This window comes from Ambystoma mexicanum, chromosome 1p (genome assembly GCF_040938575.1).
Source record: "Ambystoma mexicanum isolate Mex_15411 chromosome 1p, UKY_AmexF1_1, whole genome shotgun sequence".
Classification (NCBI taxonomy): Eukaryota; Metazoa; Chordata; class Amphibia; order Caudata; family Ambystomatidae; genus Ambystoma; species Ambystoma mexicanum.
In genome coordinates this window covers 92,847,159-92,868,525 of record NC_090921.1, presented here as the reverse complement: position 1 = coordinate 92,868,525, position 21,367 = coordinate 92,847,159, and the positions used below count along the sequence as shown (strand labels likewise).

The 21,367-nt window shown below is 44.9% G+C and overlaps 1 protein-coding gene across 8 annotated transcripts in view; it reads left to right on the top strand.

The window, feature by feature from the left end:
* MINK1 (misshapen like kinase 1) overlaps positions 1 to 21,367 on the top strand; it is a 2,066,166-nt gene that overhangs the window by 1,764,276 nt on the left and 280,523 nt on the right. For 4 of the 8 annotated variants that reach the window (XM_069644001.1, XM_069644014.1, XM_069644054.1 and 1 more), the window contains 2 exons: positions 12,148 to 12,171; positions 16,172 to 16,332. In XM_069644001.1, coding sequence (XP_069500102.1) covers positions 12,148 to 12,171; positions 16,172 to 16,332 — 185 coding nt within the window. The remainder of the gene's footprint in view (positions 1 to 12,147; positions 12,172 to 16,171; positions 16,333 to 21,367) is intronic. The other 4 variants (XM_069644008.1, XM_069644024.1, XM_069644043.1 and 1 more) reach the window with 1 other exon arrangement.

Here is a 21,367-nt window from a genome sequence, read left to right as displayed (position 1 = left end):
GCCAGCTTCCTGGTCTCGTTCAGCTTCAGAGTGGAGGCCGCAGTAGGCAGCGGAAGTTTGGACACCCCCAGGTGGAATTTCGGGGGTTTATTTCGCTGTCAGAACATTAGATTTTAACGCCGCAGCGGGCCCGTCACGGTGGGCTCTTAAAGGAGCATCCGAGTCGCCAGAGCTCCAGGCCACGCCCCCGGGTGCTGTAGCTTACACAGTTTTATGATGCTACTACAAGAGGCAAATCTTGATTACTGTTCTCAATTGCATGAGGCGGGAGCAGGTCAGATGCTGATTGGTTTGAGGTTTCACAGCCTTGGCGCTTAGATTGAGAATGCTTGTTAACTGGTTCTATCCTTTTATATTCCCATTGCTGTGTTCTGGCCATGTCCTGACAGCTTTTATGAGATGGAGAACCTTTATGCAATGTAGTGACGGCTTAGTACATGCTGCACCTGGCCTTATATGCGATGAATGTTTGTAGGGGTAGACAGTGGAGTTCGAGTAGGACAGGCATCAAGTAGTTGTATTTGCTTAGACCTTTGATTAGGCGGTCAGCTGGGTGGCGGACAATTCTCATGATGATTATGGGTACACTGGTACGCAGTGCGTTTCCTCTGTCCAGGTCAAATAGGACTAGCGCTTGTATGGTGTACCTAAAGCTAGTGTCTGGTTGAAAGGACTTGATTTTCCACGGGTAAGAAAGTTTGTACCCTGCTGTCGTTGTTTCCCTTCCCTATGTTTGTGGTGGATGTTGGTGGCATGCCAAAACTTGGTACTGGTTGTCAGCTGCTGGTTACGGTAGTTTCTACCATCGAGTAATCGCCCAGAGATTCCTGACATTAACACCCACGTGGTGCCGGACTTCTCTGTTGCTGGTGTTCCCCCTCTTCTCTCCACAGTATCTTTTGCCTTTCAAAGTACAAATTAGCCACTGGCTACTTTGCGCTTAACACAGTTCAGTTTCTCATTGATACTCCCCTCGACTCACCGGCTGTGATGAACCATTTTGCTTTCTTTCTCCTAGGAGTCTAGGTTGGTACCACTGAGACAAGCTTCTCTCCCCGGCTTGGTAATCAGCAGAGGAGGGTCTCGTGTACCATTGACATCTGTTGCAATACACGCCGGCTATTGTTCGCAGACTTATGCTTCCTTCTGTGGAGGTTTCACTGGTCTTAGTCGGAAAGGGCAGGGTGGCTTTTCTCCTTGTCACCCTCTCGGTCTGCACCGTCTTTCTCCTCTGCTTCAACTGCTGTGCTGTGTTAGCTCTTACGTTGTGCGGTCTGCCTTGCTCGTCTTGTGCTCACATGCTCCTCCCTTTATCCCTCTGGGGAAAGAAAAGAGCCGTCGGGTGTGTGGGTTTCTGGTCAATTGACTGTTCTCATCCTAGGGGTTTGGGTAATCTCGGAAAGGTGGATTTTCTAGGGCTTGAGAAATGAGTTGAGAGGGTTTATGGGAACGGTAGTTGTTGGTTAGATTTAACTGGGAATTCAGGAAATGATCATCTGAAGGATGTGGTTGATGGGGTTTAGGAAGCAAACCGGGATTGTGAGAACCGTGATGTTTTGTCAGGATAGGTTGGGTGTGGGGGAATGAATTATCAGAGGGACGTGGAGAAGAATGACCAGGCATATTCTGGTGGGCAACAGAAAAACTAGGATTCCAAGAGAGGTTGTTTTCAACTGTGACAGGGTTTCGGTTTTTAATTGATTTATCAGAGGTGTATGGGTGCTGGGATTGTAATAGGGGATCATCATTGGGAGGAATGGAGATGGCTGTGGTGCAACCTACAAAGATTTAAAAGATTTCGTTCTCCTCTCCTTCTTCCTTGGCATAATACTGCATCTCACCTGGGGCTTTTCCCCTCGCTCGTTCACCCCCAGGGTTGGGATCTGAGAGCGCCAGCTTTCCCCAGGCCACTTGAGTAAGGGATTCCCGAGGTCTACTTGGGAGAATACCCTCAGGTTTCTCACAGCACCCACACAGTGTAGGACAACTCTGTCAAAGGTATTGTAGCTTGCTTTAAAGTTCAATCGCTCATCAGCAGTTCAACTTCACTTGCGTTTTTAACAATGTTCGGTCCAGCGCTCGCCATACAATGTTGCTGTTTGCAAACTTGGCTTCAACACAGATAGCTCTTGTATCAGTCTCCCCAACTCACGTCTGTGTTGATTTCACTGCTGCTGCTTTGTTCTTGGAGCCAAGGACAGTACCACGGCAGCTGGCGCTTCTTCCCGCATTGATTAATGACACGGGAGCGCCCGTGGTACCTCCAACACACAATACAGGACTCTTTAGCCTGTTTTTCTGATCTTACGCTTTCTGTTCTCAAGGTTTCATGAAAGTAACGGTTCGTTGTCGAAAAGGTCAAGGGAACATCTCCTCTTGCGACCCCTTTCTGTTTCGCCATCTTTTTCCTCTAGTTATACTGTTATCTTGAAACTGCTGTTTCCTCGTGTGCTTTGCTTCGCTCAGAGTGTGTTCCGCCTTTTATCCGTGTAATGGAAGTCAGGTGTGTGTGATGGTCAGTAATTGCCTGACCTCGCCTCAACATTGTATTGGGACACGTCGGGTATACTGCTCGGGTGTTTGTCTGTTTTCGCTCATTGCAGGCTTTCTATGTGAAAGTGTTCGGGTTGGGAATGGGGAGGGTTTGAGTTCCTAAATATCCTACAAGCTAGGATGGGGTAAAGATGTTACAAGGAAGGGGATACCGTGTCTCACCACCCAGTGTCCCACTCCCAATCCCCGAAGACCCCTCACCCAGGGGATCCTCCCGCTCTTGTCCACCCCCAGGAACAGGAACCTAAAGCGATGGCCGTGTCCTGGCTACCTGGACGACAGATCCCAGGGGACTAGTGGGTGAGACACCTTCTGGTTTCTCACACAGAGAGAAGGTTCCAAAGTCTTGAGGTGCAGATTGAGAAGGGCTTTCTTCTGATTCTTTCCTCCTTGCACCAGCAGAGTTAGTCTGCATATGTCCTTCCTTCTGGTGGATTGTAGGGCTCCGGAGATGCTGAGGTTCTCAGTAAGCTAGCATGCAGATTTCAGTGAGACAGGATTGTAGATGATGCATTTGAATTTTTAGGAGTTTGCAGCGGGAGGCATTGCGGTTCGATGAGGGTCGGAGTGTTATGGTTGAATTTGCAGAGTCTGTTGAGTTGTACTGCAGCATGTAGGACATATCTCAGGGGTGCCAGAGTATTTGCTGGAGGCCTTCTAAAAGGGCATTGCGTCATTCCGGTGGGTGAGATCCAAGGCATGAAGAGTAGATTTGAACTTTTTTGATGTTGTATTGGGGCAATTATTGCAGGTTCTGCCCCCCTTCCTTCCTCAGAAGAAACAAAATTATAAGATGAGAAAGGACACATTTGAAACTGCACTTTAAATGCTCCTGGAAATGCAGCTGGCACAAAGGATAGTTATTTTGACTATACAAGTAGGGGACAGAGAAGGCATTAGCTTGCACAATTTGTGTGGTTTAAAATGGAATAGATTAGGTGACAGGAAGGTGTGTACACAGGATAGGGACTCACTATACAAGTAAGACAGGACAACTATAGGCAGATAAGGTTGCTGGTACCCATAGAGAAATAATATGTGATATGAATACACCAGAAAATCGGTAAATAACAAGCAAATGTGTCCTGCGGAGAACATTTTTAAAACTGCACAAAACACAGTAGAGAATTAAACACTGCAGCTTAAACAAAGGTCCTGGTTAAGCACGCTATTTGAACAAATACATTTAATTCAGAAAAATGCTGTGGGCAGCTAGATGGTAGCTGCCCCCAAGAAACGTGAAGTCCCAAAAGACTCTGTAGGGGAGGGTTACATGGCGGAACAAGATACCATTGTGTGCATCCAGCTGTCAAGATAAATCAAGTTGCGACAACACAGCCGACTATTTGACGTCTATGGGACGTACTGAACATCCCAGGAAGTTTCGTAAGTAGTTGGCAGATTAATGTCTCTGCGATCGGCTATGCATGACAGAGAAACACAATGCAACTAAAAAGACAGCTAATTGCTGTGATGAAATCTTAACAGGGTGGAAGTTGCATGACTCGCAAAATAGTTATTCATAAATGTGTCAACAGGATGGCGCGGGTTACTGTGACAAGAACAGGTCCTTGAGACTCAGCGACATCATAGCAGAGATGACATGGGCTGTATTATTTAATTAAGAACAAAGGCGATACGCTTTCTTCTCCTCCCATCTGCATAAAGCATGTCATCATGCAGCCAGTTCATGGAGAGTGTGACCGCATGTTAACCGATAAACACATCTTCTGTTCCACCGCAGAAGTAATTTAGAGCCTACCAATAATATTCAAGCATGATGAGGTAGCATATTTTTATGGGTGGGATCTTAGATAAAGGATTGTCCAATCAGTATTGTTGCACATAAAGAATTATACATGTAGCTTAGTAGAGGTCGCCAATGACCAGGAGCGATAGATTTTCATAACTGTGACATCAAAATGTCTATAAAAACTGCTGTTTCCTGTTAAGATGTGGGGACAAATCTTGAGTGAGAGCTTTGTTGTTAATCTTGTTTTTTCCCCAGTTTTACATATCAATTACACCTGGGTTACCTTGCATTTGGCATACCACAATCCACTCCTTGTTGTCTCTTTATTGGAAATTAACAGTTAGAGGGCTATAGGTCTTTTTGGCCTCTGTTTCAATGTAATGAAAGCCTATAATTTCCACAGGAGAGAAAGTTGCTGCCTAGCTGTTTGTGCATTCCTTGCAATGTGCTGTTGGAAGGACAGGTGTCTGTCGATGTCAAAACCATGGAACTTAGTGCAGATGGCCAGCTGGTGTGTGAAGCCCTCAAGGTTCATGTTAGAGAGCCAAGTCTGGAAGTCAGGGTGTTCGGTGTCGTTAGTCAGCAGTAGGTATTAAGTATTGGAGGAGTTGAACTTTAGGTAAGCATTAGAAATCCACGACTGGATCAATGCAAGGCTGGAATTGAGCCTTTGCCTGTCTTCGATAATGATATCTTGAGGTAGAACTGTGTGTTATTTGCATATTGGTGGATGTTGTGTGGAGCAAAGATGGTTTCAAGCAGTTCCATGTAAAGATTGAAGATTATCGGAGGTAGGGAATTCATTCTTGCACAGCTCCACAGGTGAGGAGTAGAGTTAGTGATTTGGAGGACTCCATTCGTATACAAACTGGTTGGCGATTAGCAAGGTCTGATTTGTACTACTAACTGAGGACAGTAGTGCTGATTTTCAGAAGTGATGTAGATTGTCAGTGAGAGTCGGGTGATCTATTGTATCAAATGCTGCTGAGAGGTAAAGGAGAACTATTCGGCAAGGATTTCCATCATCAACGATTTTAAGCACATAGTCACCTTGATGGTAGTCGTTTCTGTGCTTCATCTGGGTCTGAAGCCAGATAGGTCGGAATGAAGGTGGTTATTGGCTTTGATGTGTTGGAAATGTTATGTGGCTACTGCTTTCTCAAGCATCTTACCTAGGATGGAAGATGGGTGATAGTCCAGCTGTTGCTGAGGTTGCCAGCATCCAGCGCTGGTAAGTAAAGGTGCAAAAGTAGTTACAGGTGGAAGAGGGACAAATGGGTTGCAGAGGGCTGTGAATTCATTTGCAATCGGGAAAGTGGTGAGATTCAGTCGGCAAGGTATTGGGGGACAAAGACCATGGATGGATTTAAAGTAAGGAAGCAGGAATTTGAAGAGGTATTGTACTAAATTACCGACTTTAAAAGTCTGACCCGACCAAAAGACATAAAACACCCACCACGAAAAGTTCTAACTACCAAAAGTTTGAACTTTTCGTGGTATGTGTTTAGGTGTTTCGGCGGGGTCAGACTTGGGGATGTGGGGTGTCCCCCGCAACAACTCTGCTCACTACAGTGAGCGGGGGTTGCAGAGGACACGACTCCAGCTTCCGGCCAAATGAGAAAAAAGGGGGACTGCGGGTGTGTCCCACGCAACACCCCGCTCACTATACGTTACAGTATAGTGAGCAGGGGTTGCGGGGGAGACCCCTGCAGCTGCCTGAAAAAAGAAAAAAAGAAAAAGGAAAGGACCCAGCGGCGCCAGCTCCTGATCATGGAAGTGAAAGGGAACTGGCACTGCAGGGACTCGGCGCGTCTTCAAAAGTAAGTAGGGTGGGGGTGGTTGGGGGTCTATGTTGGGGGTGTGCTGTGGGTGGGGATGTAGATTTGTAGGATCTGTGTGAATGTATGTCTGCATGGGAAATGTACAAACCTTTTGTGGTTCTTACATTTCTCATGCAAACTTTTCAGTCGCAGACTTTTCACGCAGATCCTTTGAAGAACGATCGATTTGCAGGGTGAGCCATCAAACATTGTTTCTGTGGGTGAAGGTGGGGGGAAGATGTGGGTAGGGGGAAAATTGTACATGTTGCAAAGTTGTGGACTTTGTAAAGAGGAGAGAAAGACCAAGGAGAAGGCTTGTGCAGTAGTAAAGCTTGGTCCCTCACCAAAGTAGACATTCAAATTTTTGTGCTGTGGTGGGTGATGATCTGCCAAATGTTTATGATGTTGCAGAAGCTTGTCTGCATTGGTAGCAGCAGTTTCCGGTAGCTATCAAAGAAAAGCAAACGGTTGCAAGCAATGGGTGAGGAAATATGGGGAAAAGGAGATAGGAAAAGTGTGAAGGGTGTTCACATTAAAGGCCGGGAGACAGATGACTTGTTTATTATAGGAAGCAAGCATGAGGCAGGTTAATGCTATCTAGTGGTGGATGGCAGTTGGTTTCGCACTCAGCGATTGAAGGAGTTAAGGAGGGCAAAGAGAAGATAATATGGGTATTGTCAAAAAAGAGGTGCAACCCAAAAGAATATGTTTACCTGTGGAATAGGTGAAAAGGAAAGACCTTAGAATTGATCTTTGGGGACTTTCCTCTAGTAGTAGTGTAGTGAAGGTAGTGTGGGAAATCCATGCGATTGTGAAAGAGCAGAGGAAGGAGGAAATCCAGTCAAGCGCTATGATTTTGAAGCCAGTGCAGGAACGAGTTTGATAGATGATCCACAGTTTGAAAAGCAGGTGAAAGGTCTAGTAGAATGAGGATGGGAGGAGAGTTGACCGCCGTCTCTGGTGTCGCCGAGTGAGCATACTTCAGAGTAGTTCACCGAGGTTGAAAACCATACTGGATATATCTTGATCCGAGGTGGACACACATCGGATCTAAGTTTTCTTTTGGTTTAACTTGCGCCCAAATGCAGTTTGTTCTGCCATGTACCAGCGCTATATAAATACTTCAAAATTCATACTCCAGGATTTTGTTGTGACGTTGTAGGAGAGATTTACGTCTAATACATGAGAAATAGTTGTGATCTGCAGACTATCTTTTTTAATAGTGATATTACAGTGGCAGTTTTGTGTGAGGCGGACACTGTCAGTAGATAGAGGTTTAAATAAGGCAGGGCAAGGAAGTGTGTGGAAGTGACAGTTGTGATTCCTTTTTTAGTTTGCGGTACAGTGGGTACGATAGTTAAGATGGGCTGGCAGAGGAAAGGGTAGTTAGAAGTTTCAAAAGGGTGATGAGAGATGAGCCTAAAACTAAGGAGTGCTTTGAGGATGAGAGATGGAGAGATGAAGGAAGGCGAGTGAGAGATGAGAGGGTGTGCAATGTGTTCCATGTTTTGGTGATTTTAGAAGAGAAGTGTAGGTATCAAAGTCATCAGCAGGGTGAGATTATACATGGCAGTATTTGGGAGGGAGAGAGACATGTATGCTCTACATGAGGTGGATATTTTGCATGGGAGTGAACAGAGAACAATCGGAAGCAGGTTAGTGTAATAGGAGGGTTTGACTGAGTCAGGTGCCATGGTAAAAGCGAGGAGAGAGTCTTTGTAAGCTACCAGGAAAGTGAGGGACTCAGCCTTCTGGCAGCCTAGACAGTGATCCGTGGTTGTCCTCAGCAGTTGGATGGTCGGGCGATGCATGGTTGCGGGAGAGGTTGAAGGAGCAGGCAGGGTAATGATTGGTGAATAGGGTGTACAGTGCAAAGCTGAATTTAATGTAAGCAAGTTCAATGTAGTGAACAGGTGGAGGAGAGAGAACTTGATGGGAGACGTTGATGTGGTTATGGCAGCTAATAGTAGAGTTTGGCTTGAATTATGTTTGGTGATAGAAGACGGAAATTGAGCAAGAGAGAGAAGTGGTACCAGAGATGGTGAAGTGAATGAGGAGTGGTCCAGCGGAAGAGTCGGCGGTGAAAGCGGAAGCGAGCAGGGTGGAAGATAGGAATAGGAGATCTAGAGGGTGACCTTGGTTATGGGTTGGAGGGATGTGTATATTGACTGGGGAGCTGAGTTACTACCGATAGGCCTTAGGTATATTGAAGAGGTTATGGTCCCCCATTGTGATGACCGGGACATCACAGGTGAATGTTTCAAGTAAATTGTCATAATCGGAGATGAACATGGGTGAAATGAGGAGGATAGTGAGAGGATGACGGGAGGCTTTGGGCAGAATGAAGAGCAAGTGAAGTTATAAGGGGATGATGCTGTACCCTCGATGTTTGAGACAAATACCACTACCTTTTTTAGAGTGATGAGGTGGGATGGGAGGTCGATAAAAGAAGAATAGTCTGTATGCAGGTCTACTAGGGTGGCAGTGTTGTGGTGGAAATCCAGTTTTTGGTGATGGCCATCACTACGAGTTTGGATCTAAGAATCAAAGTTACTGGTGAGAAAGGAGATTAGAGGAGGCTGGAGTCAGCGGAAAGGAGCTAGAGGACCAGAAGCATTATTGATGTGGAGACAGTGAATGGGATAGTGAGAGTGGTTTGATGTGATGGTGGGAACAGGACATTCGAGAATGAGAAAATATTGAAAGCAGTAGTAGTATTGGTAACTGCATGTTGCTCAAAAGTCTGTGAAAACATGGGAAGGGGCAGATGCGCCAAAGCACAGTACAGTACTTAATAACATGTCTTCAGGGATCAGGTGAAGAGATTGCAAAAGTGGCAAACTTTGTATTGTTATGAATGTGGGGAATTCAACCCTTCTTCCCAGATGGGAGCCACCCCCTTTGAGGCTTGGGGGGAGTGAGCCGGCTAAGTAAAGGGGGTGGAGGGTCTCACTAGGAGTGACTCCACTCGACTGAACAAGGACTCCCATTCCTATTAGGAATGTATACGAAATACCTTGTATGCCTATATTGTAGTGGAAGAGACTGATAGTGCTCCCGTACCTTTGACTCAAAGTAATGCTGAATTTCCCTGAAACACAACAGCCGACGAGAAGCAACACACCCCTTGGAAGAATAAATGAACGACCAACAACGAATAGAGGGTGAGAAATCCTATGTAGAGGTGATCCTCTGACGCAACATCCTGGAGGGGCAGAGCCGCGCTGCACTGTGGAGCTAACGATGGCGTGGAGAGACCAAAACCCGCAAGAGAGACGCAGAAAGCCAGCAGTGAAGTGCAATATCACAGAGGCAGAGACGGGAGAAACCCTGCAATACCTGGCAGCATGACCACACTGCAGCCGTTGCTGGCCTGGGTCCTGCGAACAAACACGCAGACAGAGAGCAACACAGGATCAAATCCTCCCTTTTGGTTGTGAGCACATCAGGCATTCAGTAATGTCTAAAGTTTTTAGAGAATAACTCAATGCCATCTGGAAAAGAGAGAAAGGTGACACAGGCAAGCTTGCCCAACCAGTATTTTTACAAACATTTTCCTTCCTGCCACTTCCTTTGAATAGTTTACATCATACTTGGTGTGTAAGAGGTTGGTGTTACCGTTAAGCAGAGACCTTTGAAAACGTGCAGACTTATGTCGGAATATTATTGCCTTAATGAGGAAAAATGGTTTTGAGTAATTGTTGAATTCTTGGAACATTGCTACTTTTGGTCTATTATTTCAGAAAAATTGGGCGCCTAAAATCAAGATCAAATGCAGCATGTGTGGCACTGTTCAATTGTGAATTTGGTTATGGAGATTTGAATCAATCTCCAGGAAGAGTGGAGTACTCAATATTATCGACTGTAGACATATGAGTGATGCCTTGTAATCTAGAGTTATTTTAGAAGAAGATTGTGTTGTTTTTATATTTGTGGTTTTATGTGTCTTTTCCAGTAGAAAACTTGAAGCTTCGACGTGTTTGTTATGCCCACTCAAGGAGAATTTCAAGAGAACTTTGTGGATGCAGGCTGTATTCTTAGAAGACTGCTGCCTTGCTCCCAAAGGTGGTCGCTGCTTCACACACATTGGGGAACCTTTTCACAGAAAATGACCTACCACACAGTTCAGGGCAGGCGGTAATCTTCAAAGCTTTTGAATGCCATGAGTGGTCGTGACCTATTGATGCATTCACGTTTGCAAGTCGCATTGGGGAGCTTAAAGTTCCTACCGTGTTTCGGGTGGTCTCAAAGTTGTCATTGCAATTCATAATGAGATAGGTGAGTTGCATTATCACTTTAATTGAAGCAATCATGTTAGATTGTTTTGTGAATTTAAAATCACGGCAGGGTGCGGGAGGGGTTACTCATGTACATGTGCCCTCGTAACATTTTGTGTCTCAAGGAAAGGGGGAGATGTGAGACCACAAGTACAAGAGACACTAATGTGAGAAATAGTACCAATTAAATTGAAGGAGTTTTCTTTTCTGAACCCCCCCACACTTTCGGATACTAGTTTCAAGCTGGACCATGCTGGTGTACTGTCTTGCTGCTGTTTGGTGACTATTTTGTCTTTTATTCAGGAAAATCTTCCAGTGCGTGGTAACAGTAATAAAGGACATTCTCGCAATGAGCTGCTTAGAAGTACAGAATGCAGACCTGGAAGGAAAGGGAATTGGGAGCGCTGTGTAGCTTCCTCTCCTTCTCTGACAAGTTGAAAAGTGGGGCCTAGTACTGGATTTCTCAGGTTACTGTTTTCTTGATTCAGGCAGTGTCTCATACACCCATATTTGGGGACAATCATTGGAAACAATCATTCACATACTTTATAATCTTGAATAATCTTAAATAATCTTAAAGTTCCCCAATTGTATTCATCTTCTATATTTGCTGTTTCGCAAGTGAATACAAAAAATAAAAATATATATGTGTGTATATATATATATATATATCTATATATATTGTTTTACTGTATAAGCTGTTGACCGATTTCAAATTTGTAGCGTGTTGACAGCCGTGATTCCTCCAGATGATTGATGACTGTTGGGGGATATGGCTGGTACCTCAAGCACCACTGTGTTCCTGATGATTCCTCACACAGGCTGATGCTGGATGCATGGCCCCACTGAGGTCCTGATGATTCCTCACACAGGCTGATGCATGGCCCCACTGAGTTCCTGATGATTCCCCACACAGGCTGATGCATGGCCCCACTGAGGTCCTGATGATTCCTCACACAGGCTGATGCATGGCCCAACTGAGGTCCTCATGATTCCTCACACAGGCTGATGCATGGCCCCACTGAGGTCCTGATGATTCCTCACACAGGCTGATGCATGGCCCAACTGAGGTCCTGATGATTCCTCACACAGGCTGATGCATGGCCCCACTGAGGTCCTGAAGATTCCGCACACAGGCTGATGCATGACCCCACTGAGGACCTGATAATTCCCCACACAGGCTGATGCATGGCCCCACTGAGGTCCTGATGATTCCCCACACAGGCTGATGCATGGCCCCACTGAGGTCCTGATGATTCCTCACACAGGCTGATGCATGGCCCCACACTGAGGTCCTGATGATTCCTCACACAGGCTGATGCATGGCCCCACTGAGGTCCTGATGATTCCTCACACAGGCTGATGCATGGTCCCACTGAGGTCCTGATGATTCTTCACAAAGGCTGATGCATGTGCCCACTACTCTGGGAAGTCTGATGAATGTTCAGATTTTATTCATATCCATTTCTGAGGAGCCCTAGTTTGAGTGAAGATAAAAGTGATCTGAAATGGAATTGGGATTGTTGGATTGTTACTGGGTGGTTTGAAAACATAGCGGTCATCCACTGCTGGAGACTTTCAATTAACTTGGGATGCGGGCGGAGCACACGTGTCTGAACAGGTGTTTTATTAAGAGACAGGCTGGAGGGGATTAGATCCTTTGAAAAGCAGTGCTGATTTACCAACTAATTTCTTTACCTCTTCCCCTTGCTTTTCCTGCATCCTCTCCCTTGTGGCCCCTCAGAGCTATAAGCGAGCAATAGGCGAGGTTAGTGTATATGTTCTGTATGTATGTGTCTGCGCATGGGTGTTTTGGGAAGTGTCAAATATTTGCCTTTACGTCATCGCCATCATCTAAATGTTATGGCATGTGCTTATGCATCATTTCTTTATTTTCTGTCCGCTCCCATGCACTTCACAGCGTAAATCTTCTGGTTTTCGTAGTCTGTCATCAAACGAAAATGAATCATCTCAGTATGAAACATAAATCATGCACAACCATCCTGTGAAAAGAAGAGGTAGTCCACAATAATCAGTGATTTTCCTGATTATGTAGAGTCGTAGTGGTAAACTGAAGCCAATCATATTGTAAACATTTCAGTCCAGCACTGTTTGCATTCTTTGGAACAAGAGAAAAGGCATTTGCCTCCTTCGGGGAATTTAAAGTGTGAACTATAAACCTCAGCGCTTCTTAAAGGTGTGTGCCACATTTCCTGTCTGGTTGTTCTCTCAGTAACACTCCCATTTTTTGACATTGTCCTTTGCAATAACACCAAAGGTCCAAAAGGGGACTGTCAACTCTACATTTGAGACTTTAGATTCCTTCCTCCTTCACTCTATTCAAAAGTTCAATTTTCAGTGTAAGTGCATCAATAATATACAGGACACTGTTCATTGTGCTTCTGCTACTGAACGGAGCATATCTCTTTGGATTCATGTTGAGTAATGCAATACTGTATGTTCCTAGACTAGTACTGTCTTTCATTTCATTACACTTTATTTCGACAATAAAGTCATAAAAGCGACACGATTTAACATAATTCAACTCTAAACAATAATTGAAAAAACTCTAAAAAATAACAATCATAAAAACTATACATTAATAATTGGGCATAGAAATTGGGAATTACAGCTTTCAGGGAATTCATAAACCACATAAAAATACTATGACAAATACATAGTTGTCAGAAGATCTGTATCTTCTTTAATCTCATTCTCCGTACCCACACCAGGTACTTGAAGCTAGCATAAACTGCGAGCGCATCACTAGAATCAAGGCAAGTTGGCATGGCCTCCTTGGTTGTCTGAAAACCTTGGATTAAGAATACCTGTTTTTAATATCATATCCTCACTGAGAGTGTTTCTGGGCATATCAATAAAAAGTGTTCATTCTCATTTCCGCACATTGGACACGAAGCAGATAAATTGCTGTTCCAACTACAGCGGAGGCCAACGGTGCCACAGCCACACATTTCAACAACCCCCCACTTGGATGGCCCTTAATTCCTTTCTGCGCTGGTATTGTGAATGTGGCATACCCTTGCAAATGCGGGGGCTCTGTTGCCTAAGTCTCCTGCGGTTTATAATCCTGTGTCCCCAGATAAACTTTGACCAGTCATTATCGGTCATATACTTGTTCACACAAACAATGTTCCACGATAATACTCGCACCTGGGCCTTTGATTATGGCTTTCATGACATTGGTCCCTTCCGTCTTCCCCCACACCAAAACCTATAGTCTCCACTGCCCTTGCTAACAGTACTGGGGGAAGTACTGTCTTCCATATGCCAAATTACTTCAACCATGTCGGAAGATGATCTTCAAATATTTGCCCATAGGTCATTGATTGACTGAATGCAAAAGCACTCTGTATTGCTTCCTGCTAATTTGGTGTTAAACAGTTGTTGAGCTGTAGTTGTGTCGCAGGGCTAAGGTCAAAGTGTGAACTAATCTTACCCTAATCTGTGAATCTTTGTCCCGTAAGACTGTGGTTATGCAAATCTCTCCAAAGTTCCTTGTTTACTGTATGTTTTGGAGAGCATTAACCATGAAATAAACTTGTAATAGACACTCTTGCCAGAAGCCCATTATCTATTAGATGGACAGCGGTAGTCTAAAAATACAGCAGTCCTCCCCAGCAAGCCAAAATCTTCACAGGGGAAATAGTGCAATGGAGGCATTACCTGCTGATTCTCTGAGCAAGACTATGCCAGAAAGCCCACCGCCATTATTAGCTCAATGTTCTGAATATTAAATGTTGCTCCTGCACTGCGTTCTTGGGCTTCATTACTTGCCATAGCTACAATGTGCCACTAGGACAATATAATTACTCTCTAAGGTCTCGTTTAAGACAAGTAATGTTTTCATTGTCTGATGTGGCCAAACAAGAGGACGTCTCAGTTCGCTGAGTGACATATGTCTTACTACAAGTAAAGTGAAAGTAAAGATGCCTACTTTTGAAGTAGTGATGACGGCCTCCTACTTGAAAGTGAGGAAATATTTTGTCTTTTGGGTAGTTGGCCACTTCCTCTGGCTGTTATGTACTTTATTCATAACGCAAGAGCTCCTGAAAAGGTTGTTGGGAACAGGTGTAGGGCCAAGCTGACAGTTTAACATGTAGAACAGTTGTTTACATAAGTGGTGCCCTTATTTCTATAGGCTTCCTAAGAAGGCTGGCTTCTCTGTGCCCAATTCGTCTAACACATTTCTCCTCATTGTCCCGCTCATATCAGACAGTGTATTTGTAGCTCATTGTAATGGTGATTATTTGGTCTCATTTATAAATAGATTCACTTTCAACATAATTGATTTATTCACTATAACCTTCAACTCATAACAGTTCTTTCAACTCTTTTCTCAGTTTTTGGGAGGGTGGATGGATCAGTTGTGAATAAACTGTTTAAAACAGATAGATAATTGCAGTGGAGGTTCAGACAATTTCCTGAACTCCCATTAACACTGCCTTGACACCCACCCATAAGTTATGACCATCTTAAGACTAAAGCTCTTTGGTTGCATTGCTTTTAGTGCAAGGTCTGCGTTGATTCATGGAATAGCACTGTTATTTTGACTCCATCTTTTTGTATGTATTTTTGTGTGTAAATCCGTCACTTGTTTGTCTGGTGAAAACCTGTCTTCATCCATTGGCCTTTCCAAGCAATCTCTTTATTTGAAGTAAAAGGTATTTTCAAAGCGCCTACCTTCTGTGCATTGGGGAGAATTTGATGAATATAATGTGTTGTAGTAACTATTAATACATTGACCTAAACTGAGAGGAGACTGGATAGTATGGTTCTTGGAAAGTTAGACTGGCTAGTCAGAGCTCTGGGCGGTGGGACTGGAAAGCCTGATCTCTGAGAGGTTAGACAAGATGGGCTGTTTCTTTGAAGGTTAGATAGGATAGTCCAGACTCTTTAGAGGTCTGAAAGGTTCGACTGTGGGCCCCAAGACCTTACATTGAGTGGTCTTGGCTCTAGGAGGAGTGACTGGATATGGCAATATTGTGGCCTTGGGAGGTTAGGCTGGACAATCTTGATCCTAGAACCTAAGACAAGATTGCAGGGACCCCGGGCAGTTAGGATGGATAATCTGGACCATGCAAGGTTAGACTGGATAGTTCAGTAGCTCTGAGGACTAAACATGCCAGTCTCGGCCCTGCAAGGATAGTCTGTTTAGCCTGGACTCTAGTAGGCTAGACCAAAATCCTGAAGTACCCAAAACGTACTGTTCTGGGGTTTCAGTAGGAAACAGCAAGACCCTATGCAGAAGAGTCACTAATAAAGGGAGTGTAGGTGACATCTTTCATGGTGAGTCGTGGTAGCTGTGACTTAATGGTGGGACTGTTAGCCACTTTTACTGGTGAGGAGTTTCTTTTCTTGATGAGTAGACTCAGATAATTGTGTTTTTGTGTGCTGATAGAGGGTCGCTGTTGCTCCAAGGAAGAAGAGGACGCTAGCTGTCATTGCCAGTGGTCTGAGGGGTATTCTAGTCTTTGGTTGGTTATGTATTGTTAGTTGGGCTATCAGGTATCCGATCATAGCGATTAGAATATGCAGATCCAGATTTGTGACAATCATGACTTTTGATGCAAGTTAGAATAGCTTGAGCTCTACGTACCTATTGGTTTTAATGGGTTCAAGAGTAAACTTGTTAAATCTTACGAGACCAGGGGTATTTGGGAGTTTTACTCTGCATGATGGGTTCCATTCATTCTGGTCTACAAGGACATACGGCTGTCCAACAATTGTGTGTTTCTCTCTCTGCAAAGGATTATGTTCTGTTAAAAGAACGCCCGGAAGATGTTCCCAAACCCCCAAAGAAAGCCATGGACTACTCGTCATCCAGTGATGAAATCGAGAGCAGTGAAGATGAGGATGATGAAGGAGACACAGACCGGCAGGATGAGAGCAGAGATAGTTCTGGTGCCAGGTAAGAAGTGTGAATGGACATGATTCCTCAACTCCCAGATGGTTTCAGGGTTTTACTTTTTATTTTTAAATCTACAATGTAAAATCAATATCATAAAATAGAATCCATAAGAGCATAGCTGGGTAATTATAATGCACTTAACATTATTAATCTTACATCCCAAAACACTCTATCTTCCCAACTGACTTGGAAGCCTGCTCCGACAGCATCCCAGTCAGGAAAACCAGAAAGGTTGCTACATCCTATGAAGATAAACAAATATACTATAATTTTATGAACATAAATTCCAGGAGTTCATGGCACTTAAATGTGCTTTAAATGCTGTGAGTGGACATTTTTGGAGTAGAGGCATAACCTCTACACTTCAAGGGAACAATTGAGCACACCTTGAGGCCATCCCAAACCCATACCATGGTTAATATGAATCAACAAAAATGCTGTGGTAGAATCTTCCACATTGGAGAATCTCTTGATCATTGGCAAGTTACCCTCCTTTTCTTTCTGATCAACTTTTGTTTGTTTCAAGATCAATAATTACACTTGCACCCCTACTACCACAAGAACACAGCCTCCACTTTTACCTTTCCATTTCTTTGTTTTCTTTCTGCCCTTCTATGTTTGTCCTTTCCATCACTGATCATGGTCTAGTTCGCCCTTGGGGTGAGCATATTGTACTCTGTCTAGACCAGCACTATGTCATAGGATCACACCAGTGGTGATGGACACAGTGTAAAAGCTTTTTAAAATATAACGCAGTGACCAAGGAGTTTTTGTTCTGTCCTAACAGTGAAGCTGTTGAGCCTTATGTTGTGATCCATACACTTATTTTCCTTGCCAATGTGGAAAACCTCTTGGCCGATGCCTCGGAGGGAAAATCAGAACTCCAATTGAATACTACGGACGGAGGGATCCCATTTGTGTAATGTACTGGCTGTGTAGGCAGATGCTGATGATGCTGCATGCCCTGGACAAGCATCTAGAGGAATGAGAGGAGAATGGGTAATAAGATGTGTATAGCTTGGTGTGTACACGCTATTATATTAAGCAGACACAGTTTAAAAAAGTTTTACTGTGTCTATGCTTAATGTATTACTGTACAAATCCCAATGTGCACACATTTTAAAGCATTCAAGGGTATTACTGTTTTTCAAATTACAGTGCATTTTGAGATTGTGATCTCACCATCCCAGAACATGCTCTAATTTGATAAAGAGCTCTTAAATTAAGAAGTAAATACATTTCGAAGGGATTGTGTCCTCCGCCGTATTCCTTATCTTGATAGATAACATTCCAGCTTGTTTTTTCAGTAGAGGGCGCTGGTGTCCCTCGACAGCTTCCGTCTCGGTGGCAACGTCATTGTGCGTATAAATAGACTCGCGCAGCGGCCGTTGCTCAGTTCCGTTTTTCCGTGCTTCGTGGGCCTCGGAATCGTGTTGCTCAGTTCTTTCTTCAAGAAGATTCAACTTATTCTTCGAAGATATCATCTTTATTCAATGGCTTCCTCATCCGAACTGTCGACCCCACGGTCTGGCTTCAAAGAGTATTGTGATTGTGAGAAGAAAATGTCGTTGACGGATCCTCACAGGATCTGTTTGTGGTACCTGGGATCGGAGCATCACTGTTCGGAATGCGAGGACTGCATGTCCATGACGGGGAAAGCCTTGAAGGAGCGTAAGGGGAAGCTTGAAAGAGGTAAGACTCTTAAAATTTCTACTCCCTTGAAAGTTTCTTCGGCAGAGTCGAGACATTCGTCTCCTCGCCGTCGCAGGAAAAAATCCTGTTCAAGGTCTCGAGGCGGTTCCCATCTGTCTTCGAGATCGAAACCCTCTTTGAAGAGGCATCGTAGATCTCCCTCTTCTTCATCTTCTTCTGTCTCCCCAGAAAGGGTCACCTGCCCCACGAGAAACAGCTCTCCAGCTAGGTGGGAGGAATTCCGTAAGAAAATGCTTTGCGTCTTCGAGAAAGCGGCTTCGACCCCCTCGAAGACGGCTAAAGGTGATACCCTGGGTGAAAGACCCGAAAAATCAAAACGCTGCGAGTCAATGTCACCTGGCGAAAAAAACTACCCGAGAGCGTCATGAACCCTCGAGTAAAAGCAGTAAATCTGCGTCATCGACGCCGTCGTCGAAGGTTTCTCCGACTCATAAATCTGCGTCATCAACGCCTTTGTCGAAGGGTCCGTCGACACATAAATCGGTTGCTTCGACACCATCTTCGAAGCCTATGTCGACGCTGATAGAAGATAGACCTACATCTCACACAGTAGAGGTGTCGAGGACCTCAACCATTACCTCGAGGATGCCGTCGACAACCTTGATGACTCCGAGTAGGATTCCGATCCTCTTGAGTACTTCGAGGCCTCTTCTAACTTTTTCAACGCCCTTTTCGGGTTTGTCGAAGCCTTTGACTTCCACATCGACAACTTCGACGTTTTCTCTACCGGTGACAACCAATTTGGCCCCCTCTGCTCTAGAAATGGGTTTTAAGCCATACCCTAGGTCTGATTACTTTAGAGCTTTGTCCTCCATATATGAGGAAGGGGAGGATTCCGACCTTGAGAGACCTTTTGGTTTACAAAGGACCACAACACCTATACTAGAGGAATTTATCTCTGAAGAGAACAGGTTAAAAGATCTTCAAGACTCTTTACATGAAGCAAGTGGTTTAGATACTTCTCCAGAAGTAGAGTTTGCTAAACCAGACCCTGGGGAGCATGCTGAGATCCCTTATAGGGTTCTGATGGCTAGAAAAATAGAATTCATGGGGTGGTCTACGCCTACACCTTCTTTTCAGCAGGACGATCTTACTGACATTTTAGTTAAAGGTCCACAGGAAGATCCTGTTGTTCCTTTTCCTACTGCTCTGCAAAGAAAGATCTCTGCTAATTGGGAAACCCCTGAAGTTATCCCTGCAGTTAACAAGAAACTATCTGCCAAATACAGGGTATCTGCTACAGATCCTGAATACTTGAACAAACATCCAACTCCAGATAGTTTGGTTGTACAAGCAGCAACTTCATAAAATAGTAGATCTGCATACTCTAATATTCCACAGGGCAGGGACGATAAAAGGTTTGATGCTATGTCAAAAAAAGTATTTTCGGCATGTAGCATGGCGCTTAAATCTATTAACACCACTTGCACGCTTGCAAGATTCAGCCATACACTTTGGGAGTGTGCTTTATCTGCGGCTGACTGTTTCCCAGAAGGAGAGGAAAGGGAAGCATTTTTAAACATCATCAAAGATGGGAAAGATGCAATGTGCAAGTCCCTTCAAACTGACATTGATTCTGCTGACAGTATCTGCAGGGCCATGGCGACAAGTGCCACAATCCGCAGCTTTGCGTGGTTGCGGAAGTCTGGTTTTGCTCCAGATGTAGAAGCCAGACTTTTGAACATGCACTTTGACGGCACTTCTTTATTTGGTAAGAAGGCTGATGACAGCCTGAAGAAGTTACAAACATCCAAGGCAGCAGCAAAATCGCTTGGGGCTGCAATCTGACAGACTCCGAATCGCCCCTCAGGAACCTCCTGGAGGGGTAGGTCCTTTCGCTTTTACTCCGCATTCGGAAAAGGCAGAGGACAGCCAGCTCAAAGGGGCCAGAAACGATTCACCCGTGGTGGATGGGGAAAAGGTACAAAAACTGCAGCAGCAGGTGCTGCTTTACCCTCGGCATCTGCGTCAACCGCTTCTAAACCCCTCTGAGGTCTCCCCTCACAAGACACCAGTAGGGGACAGGTTAACTCAACATCTGGCAGAATGGCAGGCTATTATGTCAGATGCTTGGGCATTGGAAACAGTTGCCCAAGGTTACTGCCTGCCCTTCCTACACACCCCTCAGAGTCATCCACCGGGGAACAACTCTTTCAAGTTTCCAGACCCGCTCCTTATGCAGGAGATTATAGACCTGCTAGGGAAAGGTGCCATAGAACCGGTACCTGTAGCGGAGAGGAACAAGGGTTGGTATTCTCCCTACCTCCTAGTACCAAAGAAGGACGGAGGACTAACACCCATCTTGGACTTGAGGGAATTGAACAAATTCCTCAGGAAAGACAAGTTCAAGATGGTAACCCTTTCCCAGATCCTCCAGGCCCTCCAGCTTCAGGACTGGTTGGTATCTCTGGACCTTCAGGATGTTTATTTCCATGTGCCAATCCATCTCAAACACAGGAAATGCCTGAGGTTCACAATTGGCAACTCTCACTATCAATTTCGAGTTCTGCCATTTGGGCTGACCTCCGCCCCGAGGGTCTTCACCAAGCTAATGTCAGTAGTGGCTGCAAGTCTAAGGAGGGAAGGGATCCACGTCTACCCCTAACTAGAAGATTGGTTGATCAGAGCAGTATCTTCGGAACAAGCTCAGATCCAGCTAGATTATGTCTGCCACTTGCTTCACAAGCTGGGCTTCTCCCTCAACTTAAAGAAGTCTCAGATGATACCATCACAGAGACTCCAGTTCATTGGAGCAGCCCTGGACACTTCACTGGGGAAAGCCTCGCCACCAGAGGTGAGGGCTCAAGATATTGTACAGATGGTCACCAAGTTTCAAAATGCCCAACGTCTACCAGCCTCCGACTTTTTGAGGTTTCTAAGGCTCATGGCATCCTGCATCTTCCTAGTGCCAGAGGCTCGCCTGAGAATGAGATCCCTCCAGTGGGCACTAAGAACCCAATGGTCGCAATTCTCAGGAAGAATGTCAGATCTCCTTCAAGTCCCGGACAGAGTGGCTCGAGACCTTCAGTGGTGGGCCTGTCGGGAGAACATCTTGAAAGGATAACACTTTTGGCAACCATGGCCGAAGATGACAGTAGTCACGGATGCCTCACTAACAGGGTGGGGAGCCCATGCCAACGACTTGACCATCAGCGGTCGTTGGTCTCCATCGGAGTCCAGACTACACATCAACCTGTTGGAGCTGAGAGCAATCACACTAGCGCTGAAGGCTTTTCTGCCATCTGTACAGGGGAAGAATATCCTAATAATGACGGACAATACAGTGGCCATGCACTACCTAACAAAAGAGGAGGCGTAGGAT